At 58.9% G+C, this 27,330-nt stretch overlaps 2 protein-coding genes across 2 annotated transcripts in view; one reads left to right on the forward strand and one right to left on the reverse strand.

Annotated features, from left to right (window-relative positions):
• Positions 1-12,899, reverse strand: part of RAB11FIP5 (RAB11 family interacting protein 5) — a 37,168-nt gene extending 24,269 nt beyond the window's left edge. Inside the window, exon 1 of the mRNA XM_054290725.1 lies at positions 12,523-12,899. Coding sequence (XP_054146700.1) covers positions 12,523-12,899 — 377 coding nt within the window. The remainder of the gene's footprint in view (positions 1-12,522) is intronic.
• A 5,811-nt stretch (positions 12,900-18,710) lies between these two features.
• On the forward strand, positions 18,711-26,793 carry LOC128946649 (homeobox protein notochord-like). Its single transcript, XM_054290597.1, has 3 exons — positions 18,711-18,780; positions 25,433-25,626; positions 26,560-26,793. Exons 1-3 carry the CDS (start codon positions 18,711-18,713, stop codon positions 26,791-26,793), a joined length of 498 nt encoding a protein of 165 aa, XP_054146572.1.
• Positions 26,794-27,330: the final 537 nt, after the last annotated feature.

Below are 27,330 nucleotides of genomic sequence, written 5' to 3' on the forward strand. Positions count from 1 at the left end.
GCTGTGTCTCACTCCAGCAAAGATGCTCAGGGCTGCCTGGAAGTGTCCTTGGATCAATGCTTTAAAGGGTGATGCATCCCAGGAGTTCTCTGGGGCAGCAGCAGCTGCTGAGCAGCTCCAGCCCCACCCAACACAAGCCCTCCCTTCCCAGGCTGCTGATCTGGGGGCAATTCCCACATTCCCACAGCAGGCTCCAGAAGGAGCTATTGGCCATGCCCAGAACAAAGGTCCCACTGATTCCAGAGGATTCCTGGGAATGCTTCCCACTGTCCCACCCCACACAAAATCCCTGACACAGACATCTTTTATGGAAAATCCTTTCCTGAAGATTTTTCCTCCTGAGAAGCTGAGAGGCCTCAGGAACAAAATGCAAACAATGATTATCTGCTGCTGTGGAATGCAACAGGTGCATCTGTGATTGGCCCATGTTGGATGTTTGTAATTAATGGCCAATCACAGTTAGCTGGCTCAGACAGAGTGTCCGAGCCACAAACCTTTGTTATCGTCCTTTCCTATTCTATTCTTAGCCAGCTTTCTGATGAAATCCTTTCTTCTATTCTTTTAGTATGGTTTTAATGTAATATATATCATAAAATAATAAATCAGCCTTCTGAAACATGGAGTCAGATAATGGGATGGGATGGGATGATGGGATGGGATAATGGGATGGGATAATGGGATGGGATTGGGATTGGGATGGGATTGGGATGGGATGGGATAATGGGATGGGATAATGAGATGGGATAGGATGGGATAATAGGATGGGATAGGAGGGCATGGGATGGTGCATCATGGATGCAGCAGCAGGTGCATCAGGAGAACACTTCCCAAGGGATTGGAGGGGAAAAGGCTGTCTGGAACATCCCCAGTGCATTTTCCATTTAAAGGAAGAGCTGGAAGCAGCTCAGGAGGGAAGGGCTGCAGCAGCTGGGCAGGGACAGCCTGGGGGGCTGAGTCACTGCACAGGAAAGACAAAGAGCTCCTGAAAGGAGTTTGTGTGCCTTACATCATCCCATGGAAAAAAACACGGAGGGCCTGAGGGGATTAACACAGGGAAAGGCAGGAGCTGCCCTGGAACAGCCTGGATGTGCCCCCAGCACCCCCAGCCCTGTGAGCATCCAAGGGGATTTGCGGGCTGAGCCTGAGCTGCTCCAAAAAGCAGCTGTTCAAGGCAAATCCTCTGCTCCTGCTGGGACTCTGAAGCTATTTCTGGCTCCCAAGACCTCATCAGCAGTCGGGGCTACACCTCTAACAGGCACAGGGCTATTTTTAGGCTGAGCTCTCAGTTTGTGGCACAGGATGAGGTTTGGGAGGATCCAGCTGCTCCATGTCCAGTGCTTGGGATTTTTATGAATCAGCCCCAGAGGAAACAGGAGGTGCAAACTGCTGGGACGGAGCAGGACAGTGGGATCAGGGAGGGAGCAAGTCCCAGGCAGCAACTCACAAACTCCCACAGCACCTTTCCACCAGGAACCCCTTCCCACAGCTCTGGGTTTCCCAAATTCCTTCAGGAGCTGCCCTGGGGGGAAGCTGGGAAGGGTTTCTGGGCTGGGGACACCCCTGGTCCCACCTTGGAGAGGGACACAATGTTTTTTATGGGAATAGGCAACACAACACACCTGGGAAACAACCATGAGCTCCCTTTTCCAGGTCTGAAGGAGCAGAACTGGGTTACATTAGCCAGCTCTGGAGCAGGGGAGGGAGGGAGCTGGGAGCACATCCAGCCCCAGGGATCCACCAGGATCTGCTGCCTGGGGGGCTGGGGGGGCTCTGAGCCCCCATTCCTGGGCCGTCCCTGGATCAGGAGCAGCCCCGTGTGGCAGAAGCTCCCCAGCCCCCACAGTGGGGCTGTGCACACTCACCTAGGTCAGGGTGGGTAATGGCACAGCCCAGCCCTGCCAGACAGCCCTGAATGGCTCTGCTCCTCCTGTTCCCCCTGTGAGGAGAGGAGCAGTGCCAGGGGCAGCCTGGGGAGACAAACCCAGCTCTGGTTTTACATCTGCTGTTGCCAGGAGCAGACACAGAGCTCCCAAACCCACAGCTGCCCTCGTCCTGCAGCATCCCTGCCTGAGCCAGGGGCAACAGGAGCACAGGGATGTGGTTATGGGGGAAAGAGACCCCACAGAGGATGAGGATGGGGTGGATTTGCTCAGGGCAAACACCTTCCCTTCTCCTCTGTGCTTCATCCTGCCCTGGGCAGCAGGGGACAGTCCAGGGGGGCACGGGGACACCCCTGGCCCATAAACATTCATGGAGCTACAGGGGAATGCTTGGGCACTGCTCTCTCCCCACCAGTGAGAAACCTTGCAGGGTTTCGGGGTGCTGGGCTGGCCATGAGCAGGACATGGCATGAGCAGGACACAGCCAGGATCTCTGAGGTGGCATGAGCAGGACACAGCCAGCACCAATGGCATGAGCAGGTTATTCCCAGGGAGGATATGGGTTATTCCATGAGCACATGGGTTATTACAGAGAGGACATGGGTTATTCCCAGGGAGGATATGGGTTATTCCATGAGCACATGGGTTATTCCATGAGCACATGGGTTATTACAGAGAGGACATGAGTTATTCCAGGGGCACATGGGTTATTCCATGAGCACATGGGTTATTCCATGAGCACATTGGTTATTCCAGAGAGGACATGGGTTATTCCCAGGGAGGATATGGGTTATTCCATGAGCACATGGGTTATTCCAGAGAGGACATGGGTTATTCCAGGGGCACATGGGTTATTCCAGGAGCACATGGGTTATTCCCAAGGAGCACATGGGTTATTCCAGGGGCACATGGGTTATTCACAGGGAGCACATGGGTTATTCCAGGGGCACATGGGTTATTCACAGGGAGGACATGGGTTATTCCAGGAGCACATGGGTTATTCCAGGAGCACATGGGTTATTCCCAAGAAGGACATGGGTTATTCCCATGAGGATATGGGTTATTCCAGGGAGAACATGGGTTATCCCAAGGAGCACATGGGTTATTCCAGGAGAACATGGGTTATCCCAAGGAGCACATGAATTATTCCACCAGGACATGGGTTATTCCAGGAGAATATGGGTTATTCCAGCAGGACATGGGTTATTCCAGGAGAACATGGGTTATTCCAGGAGGACATGGATTACTCCAGCAGGACAGGGGTTACTCCAGAAGGACAGGGTTTACTCCAGGAGAACATGGACTATTCCAGGATGACATGGGCTATTCCAGGAGGACAAGGTTATTCCCAAGGAGGACAGGGGTTATCCCAGGGAGGACAGGGGTCATTCCAGGAGGACAAGGGTCATTCCAGGAGGACATGGGTCATTCCAAGGAGGACCACCTTTGCCCTCTGATGGCTCTGGTTGGGGTCCCCAAGATTCCCCTTCAAGCTCCAGCTGAGCTGCACCTGCAGTGCCCCAGCAGCCCTGCTCAGCACACCCTGGGCACCAGGAGCTCCAGTTCCCCTCTCAGACTGGTCCCAGTGCTTTGCCAGCAGGGAGTTCAGAGGAGTTTCTTGGGGCAGTGAAGTCCCTTGGGGACCCCTGGGGTTCAGGGATGCACCAGGGGAGGAGGCACAGCTGGAGCATTTCTGGGGCACTCCCACTTCAGGTGCTCCCCCAAAGGCTCCCCAAAGCACTAAGCACTGTCAGGGCAGGCCAGGCTCACCTAAAGCAGCAGAAATCCTCCTGCCCTGCCCAGCTCAGAGCTGCAGCCAGACACAGGCACATCCCAGAGGCTCTTCCCAGCCTGCTCCAGGCTGGCATTTCCTGCTGATTCATCCCTGCAGCAAGGCAAGGTCAGCCTGCCTGGCCAGGAGAGCCCCCAGCCTTCAATCAAGGATTCAACTGGGCTGCCACAGTGCCAGAGCAGGGCAGGGCATGGAGAACCAACCCAGGGAAAACAGAGAACCCAGCCCCTGCTGGCACAGCCCCCTGAGAGCCCAGCACAGGCACATCTCCCTGCAGAGAGGCAGCTGGGCAGGAGGAAGCTCCCCTAGCCCAGAGGGGAAGCACAGGGTGGAAAACAAGGCAGCCCAGGGGAATTCTGTGCTTTTCTGTCTGGTTTGTGTTCCTGCCCCAGCTTCCCCTGCCAGGGCTGGTTTTGGATGGCTGATGCTGCAGGTGACCCCTGCGAGCTGCTGAAAGCACAGATGGAAAATAACCACAGGCTGATTCCCTGAGGATGGAGCAGCTGAGGTGGGAAGTTCATCTCTCCAAATGCTCTTCCCAGAAGTGCTCACAAACAAGGAACCAAGCCCAGCTGCTCACACAGCCAGAGCCCAGCCCTGCTCCTCCAACAGGCACAGCAGGAGCTGTGTGGAGGGGCAGGGAGCCCTGGGCATGGTGCTGATGCTCCTCTGGAACACCAGGAACCCAGGGGAAAAAATCCCACCAAAGGGCTCATCCCAGCACCCACAGGCCAGGAACAGAGGTGGTGTCACTCCAGAGGGACTCAGTGGCAGGAACAGCCTGAAAAGCAGGGAAAAGCCAGCCCTGCTGGTGGCTGTGCCCAGGGATGGGACAAGGTCCATCCTGGCATGGTCAGAGAATGGCATGGAGGGGACAGCTTTGGGACCAGGACAGACACCAGGCATGGAAAAGAGTTCTGAGGCACCAGGATGGGGCTGGCATGGGAGCACAGGCAGCAGCTCCATCCCAAATCACTTTTTTTGGGGATCTGAGGCTTTTCTCTAGCACAGGATGCACAGGTGGGAAGAGGGAAGGAGGGAAGATTTCAGGAGCTGTAAAACAGATTGGGACAGCAAGAGCAGGAGTCAGGACATGATCAGCCCAGCTGGATTTATCTGCTCACACTCCACATCACTCACCGTTTGTGTCCCCCAGCTGCCTCCCAATAAAGCACCCAGTGGGCACCCAGTGACCTGAGCTGCCCTGACACACAACCCAGGGGACAAGGTGACGCTGGCAGTGCTGCTGATCCCTGCCCTGCCCACAAGAGCCCAAAGTGAAACCAACAGGAGCCCTGAGTTGACTCTGTGAGACTGCAGAGCACCAGGGGCTGCTGCACAGGCCCCATGGGGGCAGCTGCTCCTGGCAGCCCCTCCAGGGCACGGGGGGCACAGGAGAAACACCCTCTGCTGTGGATCCTGGGGGCACAGGAGAAACACCCTCTGCTGAGAATCCTTCCCACTTCAGGCTGGGAGAGGCACCAGGGCAGGTGAACACACAGAAACAGAACCAAGGGACTTGGGAGTGCCTGTTCTCCAAAGGGACACCAATGACAGGGAAGGGACACCAATGCCAGGGCAGGGACACAAACCCCAGGGGAAGGGACACCAACACCAGGGCAGGGACATCAATGACAAGGAAGGGACACCAACCCTGGGGTAGGGACACAAATGACAGGGCAGGGACACCAACCCCAGGGGAAGGGACACCAATGCTGGGGAAGGGACACCAACCCCAGGGGAAGGGACACCAATGCTGGGGAAGGGACACCAGCTCTGAGGAAGGGACACCAGTGCCAGGAAAGGGACAGCAACGCCAGGGGAAGGGACAGCAATGCCAGGGCAGGGACACCAATGACAGGGAAGCGACACCAGCCCCAGGGCAGGGACACCAATGATAGGGAAGGAACACCAATGCCAGGGCAGGGACACCAGTGCCAGGGAAGGGACACCAGTACCAAGGAAGGGACACCAATGCTGGGGCAGGGACACCAATGACAGGGGAAGGCACACCAGCCCCATGGCTCCACACAGCCTAAAGCACCAGCTACAGCTGCTCTGGGAACAGGTCACCAATGCCAGCACAGGAACACCAACACCAGCACAGGGACACCAATGCCAGGGCAGGGACACCAATGCCAGGGGAAGGCACACAATGATAGGGTAGCGACACCAATGACAGGGAAGGAACACCAGCACTGGGGCAGGGACACCAACGCCAGGGAAGGGACATCAATGCCAGGGAAGGGACACCAATGACAGGGAAGGGACACCAGCCCAATGGCTCCACACAGCCTAAAGCACTGACTACAGCCCCTCTGGGAACAGGTCACACAGGGATGGCTCATCCACCCCGCCAGCCCCTGCTCAGGAGTGAGTCAAACACAAAGAAAGGGAAAAGGGAAGGAAGGAATGCTGAGCCCAGCAGCAGCCCCACTCCCTCATCCTGGCTGGGCTGGTCAGGGAAGAGCCCCCTGGCAATGCAGAGCTGGGGAGGAGCCCCAGGGTGCTGCTCCAGGGATAGAATTCCCAAAGGCCACGTCCTGGGCAGGCCCTGATGGAGCAGGAGCATTCCAGGGCAGGTCTGAGCACAGCTCAGGCAGGCACAGGCTCTGACAGGCCCCAGGCACAGAGAGGAGCTCGGTGCCCACCTGGCACTGCAGAGGATGCCAGCTTTCCCTTGGGCTCCTCCAGCACTGAGCAGATTCCTCCAGGAGCCACAAGGAGCATTCCCCAGAAGGAGGGGAGCAGAGCCCACCCTGCAGCAGGCTCTGGAGGGATGGAGGGAGCAGGGACAGAGCACAGCTGGGCTCAGCACAGGCAGCAACTCCAGCTGCCCCAGGCCTGCAGCTCTGCACCAACAGCACTGAGGGCTTTGCCCAGGTTTGTGCTGCAGGTTTTTCTGCAGCTGGAGGCACTCAGGGCCCTGGAAAATCCACGTGACACAGTGAGAAGCCTGAGTCTGCAGCTTTTTGGGCTGGAAGATGATGGAGGGTGATGGGCCAGTGCTCTCAGCCACCAACACACCAATGTGCCAGGTTAGCTAAGCTGGGAGCAGACCACTCAAACATCTTAAAAAATGAAAAAAGCAGATTTTCCTGCAGGAGAGCAGAGCAAGGGCCTTAAACTCCTTAAACCAGCAATGGCAGCTGGGTGGAAATGGGGTTAGCTGGGCAGGTAGGAGCAAAATTACACCCAAAATTACACTCAAAATTACACCCAAAATTACACCCTGTGGAGCACCTGGGGCCTCTGCCCAGGGCTCCCAGCTGGGGCAAACACTTGCCTGGGGTCAGCTGGTCACCAAATGTGTTATCCTAGTTCTGGTCACCAAGGGTGTTGTCCCAGCTCTGGTCTCCACGGGTGTTATCACACCCTGGTCACCACGGATGTTATCCCACCCTGATCACCACAGATCCATCCCACCCTGGTCACCACGGGTGTCACCCACCTTGGTCACCATGGGTGTTATCCCACCCTGGCTCCCACGGGTGTCACCGCACCCTGGTCCCCACAGATGCCACCCCAGCCCTGGCTGTCCCCCTGCCCCCACAGCAGAGCATCCTGCCCCAGTTTTTGGCAGCAGCAGCCCCTCCTCCCCTGCAGCATTTCCACACTCCAGGGCGTTTCCTGCCTCAGAGCTGCATTTTCAGCCTGAGCCATCCCAGCTCAGGGCACGCCAGGAGCTCCCCGGTGTTCCTGGCCCCCTCACAGACCCTCACCAGCCCTGCTGGGCACTCTGCCTGCCCTTGGGTGCAGAGCTGCCATCCCAAACCCACCCCAGGGCAGCAGTTTCCTCCCCACCCCAGTGCAAGGTCTCTCCCTCTGCTCGGGCTAAGGACAGGCGTGCCAAGGACAGAGCTGCAGGGATTTGGCCTGGGCTCAGCTCCCCGGGGAGCAGACAGAGCTCCAGCCTGGGTGTGACAGCGTCCCCTGGCACCAGGAGCCAAGACCAGGCTGGGAATGGAAAGCAGCACCAGGTCCCAGGGAGATGGCACAGCCCCGAGGCTGCCACAGCCCCATTCCACTGCTAATGATCTCCTGATCTTCATTAAACCAGGGAGGGAGGGAGACCCCACGGGCACAGCGTGGGCTGGCACAGCTCCAGAGGGGCTGGGGAGGAGATGGGAGCGGGTCCGTGCCAGGGGGAGCACCAGGACAGTGCCAGGAAGCAAGGAGGGGACAGGATGGGTCCCACCAGGCCAGCAAGGGACAAGTGCCTGGTGTGGGGCTGCTGGCAGGGATTTGGGACCATCCTTGGCTCTGAGGGAGCCTCTCATCCCTGCAACACACTGAGCACACGGGCAGCACCCATCACTGGGCAGGATGGGCCCCTCTGGGTCAGCCCTCTCCTTCTCCCAGCCTCCTGCCCATGCTGGGGCTCCTTCTCCACTCTCTCTGCTTCCATGGCATTCCCCCAGCCCAAGGAATTCCCTGTTCCTTCCCTGAGGAGCTCCTCCATCCCCACGCGGAGCAGAGAAGCCCTGGTGGCCCCAGGGAGCTGGGCTGGCCAAGTTTGGCAGCCAAAGGAGAGGGTTAGGGCCCTGTGCTGGGTGAGAGGGAGGGAGGGGAGCCCCAGGCGCTACAGCCCCCCCCAGAGCTCCCCCAGCAGCAGGTGCCCCACAGCTGGGCAGGAAGGGGAACCAGAACAGGGAAGTGCAGCACGGAAGGGCTTTGGGGAAGTCAGAGCTGAACTAATTCTGCACAGGGAACAACTCCCCCAGACGAGTTCCCTGTCAGAAGCAAGTGCAAGGCACTGCAGGAAGAGCAGATCAGGAATCCTGACTCCTGCTGCACCCTCACACACAGACCCCAAACCCTGGGGTTCAGCCCTGGAGCTCCCTGCCTGCACCTTCAACCTGTTCCACGCCCATGGGAGACCTCTGGGGCAGGGACAAATGGAAATGGTTCTGCAGAGAGGGAGGGAACAGGGAATGGCCACTAAGGGCTTTAGCCAGCCCAGGACACCTTGGACCTTCTTCCTGCCATCAGCTTCACCCTCACCCTGCAAATCAGGAAATTTTGGGTTCCCAGGCAGGGAGATCCAGGGCCCAGCCCTGCAGGTGTTCCCTCCTGTCCCCTCAGTGTCCCCTCCCTTGCTGCTCACCCTGGGCCAAGGGAAAGGTCCCCAAGTCCTCTGGAGAGGGACTGGGGACAAGGGCTGGAGGGATAGGGCACAGGGGATGGATCCCACTACCAGAGGGCAGGGCTGGATGGGATATTGGGAATTGGGAATTGTTCCCTGGCAGGGTGAGCTGGGGCTGGACTGAAATTCCCAGAGCATTCCCAGCTGTGGCTGCCCCTGGATCCCTGGCAGTGCCCAAGGCCAGGCTGGACACTGGGGCTGGAGCAGCCTGGGACAGTGGGAGGTGTCCCTGCCATGGCAGGGGTGGCACTGGGTGACTTTTACAGCCCCTTCCAACCCAAAGCACTCCAGGGTTCTCAGCTGATGGGCTGGGTGTGCAGGGGACAGTCCCTGGCTCGCTGCCACCCCACAGGATGAGCCCCACAGGGGCCTCCAAGGGCATTTCCGTGGATGTTGGGAAGCACAACCAACACCTGCCTTGTGAATTCCCAAAAATCCCTCTTTACCTGGGCTGGAGCCTGGCTTTGCACAGCACAGGGAGCTGCAGGACCAGCTCAGGGGAGGGAGGTGAGGACCAGGAGATCCTGCCCAAGGCTCTCTGGATGCCCAAAGGCTCCATGCAAAGGGGGAAATGATGCTCAGAGCTTGCTTTGCCTGCCAAGCCCGATCCCCGGAGCTGCCTGAGCGTGGGACAAACCCTGGGACGCCCAAAAAGGCCATGAGAGCTCTCAGGCTGCTCTTGTGCAACTCCAGGAGTTGCTTTTCCCCTGGCAAAGCACCGGAACGGCCCAGGCTGAGCAGCTCGTAAACACCCCGGCCCCCCTTCCCGGGGAAGAGTCCAAGCTTGACGGAACATTTTCCAGCAGCCGAAAACAAGGATAACAATTATCACTGCTCGAGTTCCTGTGCAATAAAAACCTGCAGGGAAAACGAGAGCAAGGTCAGCACGCTGACAAGGGATGCTTTGCTGGATCAGGCTCCCCCTGCCCTGGCAGAGGGCAGGGCTCAGCCCCACAACCTTGTTATCTCTTCAGCACAGCCCTGCCTGGGCCCTGCAGGGCCAGCCCCAGGGTGGGAGCCTCTGTTTGTTTTGCTCTTTCTAATCTGGGACTCGAAGTTTCCTCCTGAACAAAGTTGTTTCCAGACATTGGAGCTGGCTGGGAGCTCCCAAAGAGTCAGAATCCCCTAAGCTCCCTATGATCCTTCTCCCACCCAGCTGGGCAAGCTCCAGCCCCTGGCATTCTCCTCCAAAACTCAGTGTGGCCCCTCCAGGCTGCAGAGGGGCACAGGGTGAGAGCTTCCCTCATGTTTTCCGTGCTCATTTCCATCCTCAGGGCCACGGGTGAAAACAGAGTTTTAAAACCTTCTGTGATCCTGAATGCCTCAAAGGGAAGTGAATTTTCCTTATGCAAGCAAAGCTACAGGAAGGGAGGGAAACAGCAAATCAGAGATTCGTGGAATGGGTTGGGCTCCAAGGGACCTCAAAGCTCATCCCAGTCCATCCCTTCCCCTGTCCCAGGTGGATCCAAGCCCCAATATCCAGCCTGGCCTTGGGCACTGCCAGGGATCCAGGGGCAGCCACAGCAAATCTGGCAATTCCAGCCCAGCCCCTGCCCACCCTCCCAGACAGCAATCCCTTACCAAGATCCCAGCCCAATCTCCCCTTTCCCAGTGGGAGCCATTCCCTGGCTCCTGTCCCTCCATCCCTTGTCCCCAGTCCCTCTCCAGCTCTCCTGGAGCCCCTTCAGGGACTCTGAGGATTCCCTGGATTTTTCCCTTCTCCAGGGAACATTCCCAGCTCTGCCAGCCTGTCCCCAGAGCAGAGGGGCTCCAGAACCCTGGAATGGTTTGGGTTGGGAGGGACCTTTTTCTCTCCAGGCCCTGGAAGGTTCTGGAAGGTCTCCCTGGAGCCTTCTCCAGGCCCCTGGGGCTCTGCAGCCTGCAGGGTTGGTGTCACGGGGTGACACAGGCTGGACATTGCTCCCGTGGGATTAACAGCCCCTGACGGGACCTTTGGGACTCCAGGATCCAAGAGCAGGCCCTGGCCAGGAGCAGCCCTCGGGGGGCTCCACAAAAACCTCCCACAGGGCAGGGCTGTCCCCAACCACGGGGTTTTCCCACATCCCCGGTTCCAGCAGGCCCCAGGAATGCCGGCCCAGCCCCTGAGCCCGCCCAGCTCCGGCGTTTTGCTAAGAAAAGCAGAATAAAGCAGGATAAGCGCGGGGGAGCTGCCAGCCGTGTCCCCGGGGCTCCTCACGCCTCTCCCGGCCCACGCTCCCCTCTGGGCCCGCCGGGAGCCTCGGGGCTGGGGAAATGCGTTTGCTCCACAGGGAAAGTTCCCCCAGCCCGTTCTGCTGTTCTGCTGCTGATTTTTGTGGCTGTGAGGGGAGGGAAGGAGGGAGGGAAGGAGGCTCCCTGCGAGGCCGCAGCTCCGGGCAGCGATCCAGCACAGCTGCTGGGTTCGGGGGGCCAGGGGGGCACTGCCAGCCCTGCCCCAACAACGCCCCCAAAACTCCTTCCCTGCAGGAATCCCAGCCCCATTCCTGCCCCTCTGTGCTGGAAAACAGTCTGGTTGTTGTCAACCCTTCTGGGCAGGGAGGAGGAGCAGCAATGCCCCCCGTGCACAGGGGTTGTGCTGGGGCAGCACGGGGTTGGGGTCTGCGCCCCAAACTGGGGAGCCTCCATCACAAACGGGGGGGCTGCAAAGCCACCGCAGCCACCAGGGGACACCTGGTGGGACAAACCACGAGGGGACAAACCGCGAGGTGCAGGAGGGACAGAGCCCTGGGGATGCAGAGGGACTGCGGGCCATGCTGTGCCCACCCGGGGGATGGAGGCTCCGGTGCCCTGCCCAGCACGATTCCCTCCCAGGGGGATGCAGGGACCGCAAGCCATGCTGTCCCTGCCCGAGGGATGGATGCTGTGCCCTGTCCAGCACGATTCCCTCCCGGGGGATGCAGGGACCACCGTCCCACATCCCCTTCCTGGCACAGCCGGGATGTTCCACCCCTCCCGCATGTCCTTCCCGGGCATCCCCAGGCCCTGCCATGCCCCGAGTCCTTCCGGGGGGGTGACACAGCCAGCCCGGCCTGGGGACCCCTCCCCAGGGCCACTCTCCTGCGGCGGGCACAGCCATGGATGGAGCCGGAGCCCCGCAAAGCCCAGACGGGCACGCCCGGATGAGCCACACCCCAACCCTCGTGGCACGTCCCGAGGGTGCCCATGGAAGCTGTGATGCCCTTCTTCCTCCAGCAGCCGTCCTGGGGACCCAGGGACCATGCGCTGCCCACCCTGGGGCACAGTGACAGCCATGCCAGGCACTGGGGGGGTCCATGTGCCCACTCCGGGGCACACAGTGACACAGTGACAGCCATGTCAGGGCACTGGGGGATTCCATGTGCCAACCCTAGGGCACACAGTGACACAGTGACAGCCATGGCAGGACACTGGGAGGGTCCATGTGCCCACTCTGGGGCACACAGACACAGTGACAGCCGTGGCAGGGCATTGGGGGATTCCGTGTCCCCCTCCAGGCATACCCAGGCACGCCGTGACACCACCGTGGGACACATGAGGATCCCAGGACACCAGTCCCCGGGCACACGGGGGGTCCATGTGCCCACCTTGGGGCACAGTGACAGCCATGGCAGGGTACTGGGGGGGTCCATGTGCCCAGCCTGGGACCCCGTGCTGCCCACTCGGGGGCACTCAGTGCAGCCCCGGCCCCAGCCCCGGCCCCGCTCCCGCGGACGCCCCGCACTCACCGCTCGTCGGGCCCGCGGCCGCGCTGCCGGGCGGGCTCCAGGGGCACCAGGGCCTGGCCCAGGAACCGGTCCATGCCCACGAGCGCCCGGTGCATCACCGTGAGCACCAGCTCGGCGCAGGCCCCGGGCTCGGGGGGCAGCTCGAAGGCACATTCCTCCCTCCACTCGGGGCTGCCGCCGCTCTTCTCGGCCACCGAGGTGCTGTACTTCTCGCGGCCCAGCTGGATCACGGTGTACGCGTCGCTGCCGCCCGCTTTGCCTTTGCCGCCGCCCTTGCAGCGCAGCCCGCGGGCCCGCACCACCGTCACCTGGACGTGCGTGGGCAGCCAGGCCGGGCAGCCCTCGGCGGGCAGCGCGGCCGCCCGCAGCAGCGCCATGGCCGGGCCGGGCCGGGCGGGGCGGGGCCGGGAGAAGCGGCCGGGCCGGGCCGGGCCCCGCTCCGGAGCCGCCGCTGCCGCAGCGCGAGCGACACCGGCGGGCCGGCCCCGCCCGCAACGGCGCAGGCCACGCCCCCAGGCGCTCTGACCACGCCCACAACGCCCTCTGCCTCCGCCCCCCTCAAATTTAGCTCCGCCCCAAACGGCCACGCCGCGCGCTGGCCCGCCCCTGGCCCTTAACCACGCCCCACGGCAGCCCTTGCCCCGCCCCACCCGCGTTGACTCCGCCCCCAACCGCTTTGCCCCGCCCCGCCCCGCCTGGCTGTTGGAGAGGGCGGGGCTCGGGGCGCGCGCAGGGGGCGGGGCCGAGGGCGGGGCCGGGGTGACGCCCAGCCCTGGTGCAGCCACACCCCTGCGGCCACACCCGGGGCGGTGACTCCCCTACTGTCACACCCCTGCGGCCACGTCCCCTGCGGCCACACCCCTACGGTCACTCCCCTACTGTCACACCCGGGGCACACACATCGCCAGGGCCCGGGGCATCCCTGGCACCGCATCCCGGGCACGGCTCTGCCTGTCTATGTCCCAGACCCACATGAATGAGAGCACAGGTGTGTGTCCCTGTGCACGTGTGTCCCTGCCCAGAAGTGTCCCTGCCCAGGTGTGTCCTTGCACACGTGTGCCATGTACATACAAGCACACAGGTATGTCCATGCCCAAGTGTGTCGGTGTCCAGGCGTGCCCATACCCGTGTGTGTCCATTCCCAGCTATGCTCATTCCCAGCAGTGTCCATTCCCAGATGTGCCCATGTTCAGGTGTGTCCACATCCAGGTGTGCTCATGACCAGGTGTGCCCAATTCCTATATGTGTCCATTCCCAGCTGTGTCCATTCCCAGGTGTGTCCATGCCCAGGTGTGTCCCTGCACAGGTGTGTCCATACCCAGCTCTGTCCATTCCCAGATGTGTGCCCATGCCCAGGTGTGCCCACACTCCACATCTGTGTGTGCCCCCGCGGCTGCCGGAGCCCCCCCGGCAGTTCTGCCGTGGCCAGGCACACCAAGAGCAGCTCCCCGATGTCCCCACGGCTGATTCCCGGTGTCCCCACAGGAGCAGCTCCCTGGTGTCCCCATGGCTGCTCCCCGGTGTCCCCACTGCAGCTCCCCCGTGTCCCCACAGCTGATCCCCGGTGGCCCGAGCCCCACGCACCACCGCTCACCTCTCCCACCCGGGAGAGTTTCCCAGGCCGGGCCGGGCCCCAATCCCAGTGTCCCCTCTCAGTGTCCCTAATGTCCGCTCTCGGTGTCCCTAATGTCCCTAATGTCCCGTTAAACCCCAGCTCGGCCCCGCCGCCGTTCCGTGCCCGGGGCAAGGTCAGGCCAGCGGGGCGGCGATCCCGATGCCGATGCCGATCCCGATCCCGATCCCGCCGCGATAAGAGGCGGCCGGGGCAGCGGGGCCGCGCCAGCCCTGCCCTATCGCTGCCATCGGCCACCCTGCCACCGCTCCCGGCGCTCCCGTTCCGCTCCGGCGCGGGGACACCAGCGGGACATCGAGAGGGGAGGGGGACACCGAGAGGGGACACAGAGAGGAGAGGGGGTCGCTGAGCAGGGACACTGAGAGGGGACACAGAGAGGGGAGGAGGACACCAAGAGGGGACACTGAGAGGGGACACAGAGAGGGGAGGAGGACACCAAGAGGGGACACTGAGAGGGGACACAGAGAGGGGAGGAGGACACCAAGAGGGGACACTGAGAGGGGACACTGAGAGGGGGCACTGAGCAGGGATATTGAGAAGGGAGACTGAGAGGGGGACACCGAGCAGGGACATGAGCAGGGACACTGACTGGGGACACTGAGAGACAACACTGAGTGGGGACACCAAGAGGGGACACCGAGAGGGGACACAGAGGGGACACAGAGGGGACACGGAGCAGGGACACAAGCAGGGACACTGAGTGGGGACAAAGAGAGGGGACACTGAGAGGGGACACTGAGCAGTGACGTTGAGAGGGGACACTGAGCGGGGACACCGAGTGGGGACAAAGAGAGGAAACAATGAGAGGGGACACTGAGGGGGGACACCGAGAGGGGACATGAGAGGGAACACCAAGAGGAGACACTGAGAGGGAACACCAAGAGGGGACACTGAGAGGGGACACTGAGTGGGGACACCAAGCAGGGACATGAGCAGGGACACTGAGTAGGGACACCAAGAGGGGACACTGAGAGGGGACACTGAGTGGGGGCACTGAGAAGCGACACTGAGCAGGCTCTGAGGTTCCTCCTAGATGCATCATTCTGTGATTCCCGTGTCCCTTCCCGCGTCCCTTCCCATGTCCCTTCCCTTCCCTTGGGGTCCCTGCTCACCCCAAATGCAGCAGGCAGGGCTGAAGCTGCCCAGGGCAGGAGGAGCCCCATTTCACCCCAAAAAGCCCCCAGGCAAACCCGAGAGATGCAGAAAATCCCGTATTTTCCTGTTGGGATGTGCTGCCCCAGCCATATTCAAATCCCCCATTAGAATTTGCTTCATAGGGAATAAAACCCTCCCCAGGAACTGCTTATCACCCCGAGATGAACTCAAATCCAATTATCCCTCCCGTCCAGGGCCTGCTCCCGCTCCCCTGGCTGCCCCTTATCCTTCTTCAGCATCTGCTTTTGATTTTCCCTTCTTTTGATTGTTTTTGCCCAGTTTTTTATGCTCTGATTATCTCTACTCTCAGCACATCTCCGCCTCTCCGTCACTTCCCATCTTTTACCTCCATAATTGGGATTTTTTTCCATCTCCCTTCACCTTCCCTGCCCTGCTCCTATTTATTTATCTCATATTTATTCATCTCTTTGATTTCACGCTCACCTTTGCATTTGTTGCATAAGGAGGGTTTTTAATTACCCCTAAATAAATTTCTGTATTTTTTATTCCATTCTGGAATCAAAGGGAACACCGGGATCCCTTGCAACATCCTCAGCGAGCCTGGGCTGAGTGAAATTTTCCTTTAATTCTTGCTCCAACTTTAATTTTTTTTTTGCTTTAAATTTTCCTTCACATTTAATTTTTGTTTTAACATCAATTTTTGATTTGCCTTTAATTCCTGCTGTAATTTCATTTTTCCCCTCAATTTTAATTTAATTTTTTCCTTTCATTTCTCCTTCAACTTTAACCGTTCCTTCAATTTTCGAGTAATTTAATTATTTTCTTTTAGTTTCTCCATCAACTTTAACCTTTCCTTCAATTTTTGATTAACTTAATTTTTTCTTCCTCCTTCTGCTCCATGGAATCTCCCTCCCCCAGCTCACCCTGATGCTCCCCTGAAACACTGGGTGTGGATTCCCAACAAACCCAATTCCCATCCTGGGAAGAGGCTGGAAAACAACACCAATGCAATGACTTTTTTCTCTTTTTCCATATTTTTGGTCCAAAATCCCTCTCTGCATCCCAATGGAGATGGAGATCTCCATCCCAAGATCACCCCAGGAGCTGCCCAGCCTGGAGCTGCCCCTCCCTGGGGATGGGAGAAGCTCCTTGTTGGGGCTGCAGAGAAATGGGATTTTCATGGGAGACAAGGAAAGTGCTGCAGGAACAGTGGGAGCTGCATGATGGGATTGGGATTGGGGATGGGATTGGGATTGGGATTGAGACTGGGGATACCAAGCCAGACTTTGCTTGGGAAGGCTCGGATCCCATTCCCAGGGCTGAGATCCCATTCCCCAGGCTGAGATCTCATTCCCAGGGCTCAGATCCCGTTCTCAAGGCTGGAATCCCATTCCCAGGGCTGAGATCCCTTTCCCAGAGCTGGGATCCCATTCCCAGGGCTCAGATCTCATTCCCAGGGCTCAGATCCCATTCCCAAGGCTGGGATCCCATTCCCAGGGCTGAGATCCCATTCCCAAGGCTCAGATCACATTCACAGTGTTCAGATCTCATTCCCAGTGTTCAGATCCCATTCCCAGGGCTGAGATCCCATTCCCAAGGCTCAGATCATATTCCCAGGGTTCAGATCCCATTCCCAGGGCTGGGATCCCATTCCCATGGCTGGGATTCTATTTCCAAGGCTGAGGTCCCATTCCCAGGGCTTGTTGGGTGTTTGGATCCATTGTGTGGTGGAGCCAAGAGCCAGGGTGGGAGTGAGAGCAGCACCAGCCCTGCAGGGAAGGGAAGGGGTGAAGGAAGAGCCAGGGCTGGGAATGCAGCACCTCTAAGGTGGGAGAGGCTGGAAACCACCCAAAACCCCCCAGCCCTGGCTGATGGCAAAGGCAAGGTGGGAATTGTGTCCCTGTGCCCCTCCCTCAGGTGAGAGCCCACCTGCAGAGCTGCCCCAGCCCTGGGGCCAGCAGCAGGAGGACGTGGAGCTGCTGCAGAGAGCCCAGAGGAGGCCCCGGAGCTGCTGCAGGGCTGGAGCCCCTCTGCTCTGGAGCCAGGCTGGCAGAGCTGGGAATGTTCCTCTGGAGAAGGGAAGGCTCCAGGCAGAGCTCAGAGCCCCTGGCAGGGCCTGCAGGGGCTCCAGGAGAGCTGGAGAGGGACTGGGGACAAGGCCTGCAGGGACAGGAGCCAGGGAATGGCTCCCACTGGGAAAGGGCAGATTGGGCTGGGATCTTGGCAAGGAATTGCTGGCTGGGAGGGTGGGCAGGGGCTGGGCTGGAATTCCCAGATTTGCTGTGGCTGCCCCTGGATCCCTGGCAGTGCCCAAGGCCAGGCTGGACACTTGGATCCATCTGGGATCATAGAAGGTGTCCCTGCCATGGAACTGGATGAGCTTTCGGTCCCTTCCAACTCAAACCATTCCAGAGTTCCATGGCATCTCTTCCCAAGGATGCACATCCCTGCAAATATTCCCAAACCATCAAAACACCCCCAAACCCAGACACGGATCAGGACTGACAGCAACACCCAAAGCTCCCCCAGCCCCAATTCCTTGGAATAGAAGCAGCAAAACCCATTCCAATCCCTTGGGAAGAGGCAGGCAGTGCAGAATTCCCAGCTGGCAGTGCAGGGATGCCCGGGAATGGAGGGAGGGAGCCAAGGGGAGCTGTGGGGGAAGGGGCCTGAGCCAAGACAAATAAAGAGTTCAAATGGGAAACGATTAAAACTAAACTAAAGTCACATAAATGGAAAGCGGGGGAGATAAGGCGCGGGCGCCCTCGCTGCCTATTTAACATTCATTGGATTGAATAATCAGGCCTCATTATCTCAAATTGCTGCATATTTGCCCTCAAAATGCTAATTTGAAAGTTGGCTGCGAGCGCCGTCTGCCTATTTTGACTAAAATATGATTTTGCTTTATTGAGCGGCGCTCGTAGCTCCGGGGGCATTTCCCCTGCGCCGAGCACACGGGAATGGGCAAAAAAAGGGGAGGAAAAATCCCCCAACATTTATCAAGAGCCGGCCGGGGAGGAGAGCGGGCCCTGCTTTGCGTAGAAATGGCATTTTTAGGGCTGGCAGTGAAATTAAAGCGTTATCAGGCGCTTTTGGGGATGGACACTTTATCGCTCATCTCGGGAAGGGAAATGGGAGAAATAATTTGCTTTTATTCTGATTGTTTGGCGGAGCGGGGAGGGCTGCAGGCTCCTCCTTGCCCCCCTGTCCCCTTCACCCGCCCTTCCAGGGGGCAGAATCGACGCTCTGGGCTTTATCCAGCGGATCCCACATGGAAAATTTGCTCCATTTGATCTGCGGCCGGGATTCAGAGCATCAGTCTCGGGCTGTTGTTACCCTTCCCAGGAGTCAATCAATGGATAGCAGGGAGGGATAGCGGTCCCGGCGGGGCTGGGGTGAGCCGGGGTTGCCGCTCCCGGCTCCTCAATCCCCGTGAGCGATGCCGGGATCCGCTCCCGGCCCCGCCGCACCCCCGAAGGACGCGCTTGTCATGCAAAGCCCCCCGCGCTGTTTGCACAGCAAACTGCAATTGTGTGCGGGATTAAGGGGGTCCCGGGAGGCCACGGAGCCTTGTTGACACTCGGCGCTGGAAATCCGGCGCCATCAATTCCGCGGGCGCCTCTGGATTTGGCAATGACACCGCGGGTGACATTCCCGCTGGCAGATGGACGGGCGCTGACCCCCTCACGTCTGGGGGCAGATGGTGACACAAGGGGGACACACCGAGGGGCTGCTGGCCCTGGGGATGCTGCAAACCCCCGGGGGAAGTCAGAGCAGTTTGGTCCTGCTGTCCCAAAATCAGCACGTGAAGGACAAATGTCCCCCTTGCCATGTCCCCATTGCTGCTGTGCCTCGGGTGGGGGGGACGTGTCCCACATCGGCACCAAAGGCTCAGCCAGAGCCCGTGTGGGACAGTGGCACCCAAAGGCTCAGCCAGAGCTCCTGTGGGACAGTGGCACCCAAAGCACAGAGAGGGGACAGCTCAGAGTCCCCCTTTGTCCATGGGGATAAACCTCTGTGATAAACACCCTGGGAAAAGCCTCCTGGCACTGGATGTCCCATCCCGGTGTGTCTCAACCCACTGTGCCAGCCCAGTGTGACCCATCCTGGTATGCCCCAGCCCACTGTCCCACCCTGGTGTGTCCACCCTGGTGTGTCCCAGCCCACTGTGCCAGCCCAGTGTGTCCCACGCTGGTGTGTCCCATTCTGGTGTGTCCCCTCCCACTGTCCCCATCCCACTGTCCCATCCTGCTGTCTCTATGGCTCAGTACCATCCTGCTGTCTTTATTCCTCTGTCCCATTTGCCTGTCCCCATTCTGCTGTCCCATCCCACTGTCCCCATCCTGCTGTCCCATGTCACTGTCCCCATCCCTCTGTCCCATATCACTGTCCCGTGTCACTGTCCCCATCTCTCTGTCCCATGTCACTGTCTCCATCCCACTGTCCCGTGTCACTGTCCCCATCCCTCTGTTCCGTGTCACTGTCCCATGTCACTGTCCCCTGACACTGTTCCCATCCCTCTGTCCCGTGTCACTGTCCCGTGTCACTGTCCCCATCCCTCTGTCCCGTGTCACTGTCCCCGTGTCGCTGTCCCCATCCCACTGTCCCCTGTCACTGTCCCCATCCCGCCGTCCCCTCCCGGTCCTGCCGGGCCCCAGCGCGGTCTGGGATCGCCCTCTGGCGGTCATGGAGGGAACGGCTCCAGGGAGGCCTCAGGGGACCTTCCCGGGACCCCACCGGGACCCCATTGGGACCCTGCTTTGGGACCCCGCCCTGCAGCCCCTCCCGCCCGGGATTCTCTGGGATCCCGGTATCGGGGTCTCTGGATGCACTCACGGGGATCGGCCCTGACCGGCATCAGCAGTAATTAGCAGCCTGTTAATTGGGGTGCCTGGGGATGGGAGCTGGCAGCTGACTGCATGAGAGCCAGCTGGGATTGTCGCTAAATGGGATCCCTTCTAACTGGGATTGTCACTAGCTGCTATTGTCACTAGCTGCTATTGTCACTAACTGGGATCTCTGCTCACTGGGATTGTCACTAAATGGGATCCCTTCTCACTGAGATTGTCACTAACTGGGATTGTCACTAACTGGAATTGTCACTAGCAGCTATTGTCACTAACTGGGATCCCTGCTCACTGGGATTGTCACTAACTGGGATCCCTGCTCACTGGGGTCCCTGTGGATCAGAGATGTTCAGCACTTCAGGCACCTTTGGGAATCCAACCCAAATGCTCCAAAAAGAGATTTTTTTTTTTTTACTGGTGGTGGCTCCTATGGCACCATCAGCATCCAGAGGATCTGGATAGGGAGCAGGACCAGAGCAGAGTGGGAAGGGCAGGGAAGCGCAGGAACCCCAGGAACCCTCACAGTTCCAAAAGCTCCAGAATAGAAATGAGGAAGGTGTGGAGAAAAAACCAAATCATCATTTTTTCCTTCAGATGCAGGGGAAAAGCTTTGAACATCACATACCCTGTTCTGCTGCCTCAGCTCCTGAAGGATCCATCCATTCCCATCCCTGGCCCTGTCCCAGTCCCAAGGGTCCCCTCCCAGCACCCAGCTCTGCTGCAGGACCTCACTTTGGCATTTGGGGCACATTCAATCCCACATCATTCAGCTATGGATGTCATTATTTGCAGAAATTCCTCTGTTGGAGCTCCCAACTTCTACAATCTCCTGTGCAAGGAGTTTCTCAGGTCAGGCAAATCTACCAGGGTTTAAAAATATTTTTTTTCCTTTATTTTTTCCTGCATTTCCACCCTCAAACAGCCAGGGTGACCTGTGCACATCCAAGTCCTGCTTGGGAAAACCTCCCTGGAGCTGGGTCAGGTCTTTGGAGAGGAGAAGTGGAGCTGCATATCTTAGGATGCTTAAGGAGGGCTTTGCTCTGCATCCCAAATGCAGGTGGGAGACCTTTAATAACTGGAAAAAAGAGAGGATTTTCTTGGGGAACTCTGATAAAATGATCCCACAAAGGGCTGGGGTCAGCTCTGGACCCTGCTCAGCCACTTGATGGCAGTGGGTATCCAAACACTTCCCTCTTTTCCAGTAATTCCGGCTGAATTGGTAGAAAATGTCCCTTTTCCTCAGACTGGGGGCGTCCCTGGCCCCACAGAGCAGGGCTGGCAGCTGGGATGGACACATGGACACAGGGACAGATGGACAGATGGACAGAGGGATGCTGCGGGAGGGTTCTGGAGCTCTGGGATCACCCTGAGCCCATCCAGGGACCCTGGAGCTCCATCCCTCTGCAGTGCACACCCCACCCAGGGCTAACGAGCACATTTGTCACTAATTAGCTCAGGAGCTTCAGCAATTAATCCTCAAATCCAGGCAGGAGCCATCCTTTGGTTGACATCCCACTCCTGGATCCCAAGGAGACCCTGGGTCTGTGGGCAGTGACCCCAATTCCAGCTCTCCCTGCTCCCTGTCTGACTAGCAGCACCCCCCAGATTCCTGACACCTCTCTCCAGGACAGGATTCTCCCACCTGGAAAAGAACTGAGCCAAAAAACTGCTGAGTTCCTCTGTCTCCATTTCACTTGGATCCCAAACATCACTGAGATCCCAACCCCATGGACCCCAAACACCAGTTTGGGACACCAGAACCCCCATTCAGCCCCAAATCACATGGACCCCCAACCCCATGGACCCCAAACACCAGTTTGGGACACCAGTACCCCCATTCAGCCCCAGAGCACAGGGACTGCAAAGCCCCACTAGGCCCCAGGGTCCCCATTCTGGCCCCAAATCACCTGGATCCCAATCCCACAGGTGCCACCAGTGTCCCACCCAGCTCAGGGACACCCCCATCCAGGGACCACCCAGCTCTGTGAGGGCTCCAGGGGTGTTTGCAGAGCTCCATCAAACAGGGGAGAGGAAAAAGGGAATAAAAAAAAAAAAGGGAAAGCACCTCCTATCCAAACACAGCCGGGCCCACCAAGGGCCTCCTGCCTTTTTATCTTCCCAAGGCCCTCATTAAGGCTCAGCAACACCAAATCTGCCCCCTTTTCACCTGTGCCCCCTCCCCAGGGCCTTTATCTGCCCCCAGTAACCCCAAACCTGCCCCCCATTCTCTCTGCCCCCGGGCAGTGGCAGGAGCAGTAGGACGGGTCCTGTGCTGCTCCAGGGAATGAATGCCATGCCTACTGCAGGATTTTAGGGATAATTTGGATTTTTTTGGGGTACAGACTCCCCTGGGGAGGTTCCTCCTGCAGCCCTCCATGGGGGTGCCCCAGCCCCGCGGCTCTGGGGGTCCCCTGGGTGTGGGGGGAGCAGAGCAGAGGCTGCCCTGGCCAGGGCACAGCCCCTGATGACTTTTCCAGCCATGCTCGGGGTCATTCTCAGCCTGGAGCAGTTCGGGGTTTGTTCCCAGTCCAGAGAAGTTCGGGGTTTGTTTCCAGTTCGGGGTTTGTTCCCAGTTCGGCGTTTGTTCCCATCCTGGAGCATTTTGGGGTTTGTTCCCAGCCCGGATCAGTCGGGGTTTGTTCCCTGCCCAGAGCAGTTTGGGGTTTGTTCCCAGCCTGTAGCAGTTCGGGATTTGTTCCCAGTTTGGGATTTGTTCCCAGTTTGGGGTTTGTTCCCAGCCCAGAGAAATTTGGGGTTTGTTGCCAGTTTGGAGTTTGTTCCCAGCCTGGAGCAGTTGGGGTTTATTCCCACTTTGGAGCATTTGGGGTTTTTTCCCAGCCCGGATCAGTGAGGGTTTGTTCCCAGTTCGGGGTTTGTTCCCAGTTCAGGGTTTGTTCCCAGCCTGGAGCAGTTGGGATTTGTTCCCAGTTCGGGGTTTGTTCCCAGTTCAGGGCTGTTCCCATTTCGGGGTTTGTTCCCATTTCAGGGTTTGTTCCCAGTTCGGGGTTTGTTCCCAGCTCAGGGTTTGTTCCCAGCTCAGGGTTTGTTCCCATTTTGGGGTTTGTTCCCAGCCCGGATCAGTCAGGGTTTGTTCCCAGTTCGGGGTTCGTTCCCAGTTCGGGGTTCGTTCCCAGTTCAGGGCTGTTCCCAGTTTGGGGTTTGTTCCCATTTCAGGGCTGTTCCCAGCCCGGAGCATTTGGGGTTTGTCCCTGGGGAGGGCCGGCCTGGGGGCTGCAGTGGCTGCTGCGGTGCAGATGTGGCCCCGGGCCGCTCCCCCTGCCCCGTTTCCTCCCCAATAAAGCCCCGGGCCCCGGGGAGGCTGTGGCCGGCCCAGGTGTGACTTTTCCCAGCTCATTAGGACGAGCTGCGGGGTTTTTAGGAATCTCAGCCCCTAATGACCATCTGAATCCCATCAGCCGAGCTGGGGGAGCAGGGAGAGCCCCGGCACATCCCTGGCTGGCCCGGGCTGCGCTGGCCCCCAAAATCACCTGTGGGGAGGGGGTGCAGAGCTCAGGGGGCCGAAGGGGACACCCCAAGTCCCTGCCCCGGGAGTTTGGTGGCCTTGGGGTGACACTGGGCTCCTGTGTGGTCCCACTGAGTAATTCAGGGCCAGTGGCACCCTGTGGGAGGACATGAGGGAGTCTCTGCCCCAGGGACGGGCACATGGGGGGACATCCCAGTGGGTGACAGGAGAACACGGAGGACACTCAGTCAAGGGTAGGGGGACATGGGACAGCATCTCAAATGGGGACAGGGGACATGGGGGGGTAAATTCCTATCGAGGGTAAGGTGACACGGGGGGACACCCAGCCGAGGGCAGGGGGACACGGGGTGACGTTGCCATGGAGATCTGGGGACACTGCAGTGGGACACCCCTGCTGAGGGCTGTGGGGCTGGAGGGGACCCCGTGTGGGAGCAGCAGGCAGGGCAGGGGACATCTGGGCGGACACAGGGACAAGGAGCACCTCTCCCGGGGATACCCCTCCATGGGGACCCCTCCCTGCCCCCACAGGGGACACCCCCTCTCCCCACGGGGACCCACATCCTCCTCTGCCGGGGACACCCCCAAACCGGGACCTTCTTCCCCAGGGGACACCCCCAAATGGGGACCTTCCTCCCCACCCACAATGGGGACCTTCCTCCCCAGGGAACACCTCCAAAAGGAGACCCTCCTCCCCAGGGACACCCTGCAATGGGGACCTTCCTCCCCAAGGGGCACCCCCAAACAGGGACCTTCATCCCCAGAGGTCACCCCCAAACGGGGATCTTCTTCCCCACCCACAATGGGGACCTTCCTCCCCAGGGAACACCCCCAGATGGGGACCTTCACCCCCAAATGGGGACTCCCTTCCAGCACTCCAAGGGGGGACCTTTGGCCCCTCTCTGAACAGGGGATCCCATCATTCACGGGGATCTCTTCCAGAGGGATCCCCAGCCCCCTCTCCAGCGGGAATACCCCCAAATGGGGACCCCTTTCCATCCCCAAGGGGAGACCCTTGCCTGCCCCTCAGGGACCCCTCTCAGGGGAGTTCTCAGGGGAGGGTCCTGCCCACCTCTCTCAGGGAATGGCTCCAAACGGGGCCTGAACCCACCTCTCCTGTGGGGCCATCTGCAATGGGGATCCCCTTTCACCACTCCAAGGAGAGGGATCTCTTCCAGAAGAGCCCTTGTCCATCTCTGTTGGGATACCCCCAAAAGGGACAAGTATAGGGGAGCTCCTTCCACCTCTACGTGGGAAATTCCCTCACAGGGATGTTTGTCCATGAGGGACCTGTGTCCACCTCTCCCAGGAGATCCTCAGGAAATTTGGGGCCTGTGACGGGATCCCAGGATGAGGGAAGAGATGAGGATCTGACTCCATGTTTCAGAAGGCTTGATTTATTATTTTATTATATATATTATATTAAAACTATACTAAAAGAAGAAAGGATTTCATCAGAAGGCTGGCTAAGAAAAAGAAAGAATGATAACAAAGGTTTGTGGCTCGGACAGTCTGAGCCAGCTGACTGTGATTGGCCCTTAGAAACAGCCACATGAGACCAATCACAGATGCACCTGTTGCATTCCACAGCAGCAAATAATCAATGTTTACATTTTGTTCCTGAGGCCTCTCAGCTTCTCAGCAGGAAAAATCTTCAGGAAAGGATTTTTCAGAAAATATCATGGCTACAGGGGCCCTCTTGGAAAAAACTTCTTTAAAGGGGACACCTCCAAATGGGAAGATTCCTTCTGCCTCTGCAGGAAAGAAGGACCCAGGACACTCCACAGGGGACCCCTCCAAGCGCTCCTCTCCACCCTCTCTGTGTCACTCCAGGCTTCCTGATCTCCAAGTGCTGCTTCCCCCTGCTCAAAGCCAAGCCTGGCAAAGCCAAGCGAGCCCGGACCACCTTCAGCAGCGAGCAGCTGGCACAGCTGGCACAGCTGGAGCAGGAGTTCACCCGGCAGCAGTACCTGGTGGGGCAGGAGCGCTGCCTGCTGGCCTCCAACCTGCAGCTCAGCCAGGAGCAGGTGAGCCCCGCCTCGATCCGCCTCCTGTCCTCCTGTGCCACCAGCAGCTCCAGGATGTGTCCCTCAGGGAGCTGGGATGTGTCCCCAGGGAGCTGGGACACTGGGACATGACCCTTGAGGAACCGGGACATTGGGATGTGTCCCTAAAGGAGCTGGGATGTGTCCCTAAAGGAGCTGGGATGTGTCCCTTGAGGAGCTGGGATATGTCCCTCAGGGAGCTGGGATGTGTCCCTCAGGGAACTGGGACACTGGGTCATGTCCCTAAAGGAGCTGGGACATGTCCCTCAGAGAGCTGGGATGTGTCCCTAAAGGAGCTGGGATGTGTCCCCAGGGAGCTGGGACACTGGGACATGTCCCTTGGGGAACTGGGACATTGGGATATGTCCCTTGGGGAACTGGGACACTGGGACATGTCCCTTGGGGAACTGGGACATTGGGATGTGTCCCTCAGGGAGCTGGAATGCATCCCTTGGGGAGCTGGGACATGTCCCCAGGGAGCTGGGACGTGTCCCTCAGCCTGGCACAGAGCCCCTGGGTGCTGATTGCACAGTTCCAGTTAAAAGGGTGGTGGATGGCAGGTGGGGAAACTGAGGCACGGCATGGCTGTCCCAGAGCCAGGAGCTTGTGTCCCTCTTCAGGCTGGGCTCCAGCTCAGGCAGGTGCAGCTCCTGGGATGCAGGGAGCAGTTTTCCATCTTGGCAGGGACAGACTGGACACTGCCTGAGCCCAGGGGGCCGTGGAGCAGCCAGGCTGGAGAGCTGAGCTCGGCCCTTTCCCAAGGGGGAATTTTGGAATCTCCATCCTTGGAAGTGCTCAAAAACATGAGTGTGACACCTGGGGACACGGGTCAGTGGGGAGGGTGATGGTGCTGGGTTCATGGCTGGACTCAGTGACCTTTCCACACTCAGTAATTCTATGATTCTGTGATCCCAGGTGAAGGTCTGGTTCCAAAACCCCAGGATCAAGTGGAGGAAACAGAGCCTGGAACAGCAACAAGCCAAAGTGGCCAAAACGGGTTTGGGCACCCCACAGAGGAGCCCAGACCCACAGAGCCACCTCCAGGAGGACAAGGACTGCCCAGCAGAGCCAGGGGACAGCCAGGAGGACACGTCCTTGTCCCCAGGCTCAGGGACAGCCCCTGCACAGACTGTGACAGAGAGCTGCTGAGCCACCACAGACCCTTTGTGTGTAATATAGATGTACCATAGCTGGCAATATCCAATATATACAGGATATATGGGGCACCCCTGGGGTTTGGTGGTGAAATAAATTATTTATGCAGCTCTTGGGCAGGAATAGCCCCCATCCTGCAGAGCTTCTTCCTGGGGCAGTGGGAGCCACTGCAGCCTCAGCTCATCCCAGAGGTGTCGGGAGCTTGGAAATGTCCCAGCTCAGGAGCTTCACAGAGCCCCTGGATCCTGGAGAGGATCTGTTCACCACAACACCCTGCTCTGCCCACAGCTCATAAAGGCCAGTGCTGCCTTCTCTCCAGGATTCAGAGCCAGGACAGCAGGAAAATGCACCTGGAGACAGAGCTGGAGGGAGCTCTGTGACCTGAGCTCCTGGAGTGACACCTCAGCTGGGCAAGGATTAGCCAGGCTTTGATTCTCATTGCTTGGCTCTGCTTAGGCACAGGTGGAGGTTTCAAATGCAGCAGTTTTGGGGTGCACACTGAGCAGGGGATGATCCCAAGGTGGGATCCAC

Source organism: Melozone crissalis, unplaced genomic scaffold (genome assembly GCF_028551555.1).
Source record: "Melozone crissalis strain CALT ecotype California unplaced genomic scaffold, PUWL_Pcris_2 ptg000006l_1, whole genome shotgun sequence".
In the NCBI taxonomy this organism is placed as follows: Eukaryota; Metazoa; Chordata; class Aves; order Passeriformes; family Passerellidae; genus Melozone; species Melozone crissalis.

What these genes read in the sequence shown, in the direction of transcription:
- LOC128946649 (XM_054290597.1), top strand. Translation starts at nt 18,711, where the DNA reads ATGCCGGGATCCGCTCCCGGCCCCGCCGCACCCCCGAAGGACGCGCTT. An exon ending in CATGCAAAGCCCCCCGCGCT is followed by an intron (nt 18,781 to 25,432) that starts GTTTGCACAGCA and finishes GTGTCACTCCAG; the next exon opens with GCTTCCTGATCTCCAAGTGC. An exon ending in TGCAGCTCAGCCAGGAGCAG is followed by an intron (nt 25,627 to 26,559) that starts GTGAGCCCCGCC and finishes CTGTGATCCCAG; the next exon opens with GTGAAGGTCTGGTTCCAAAA.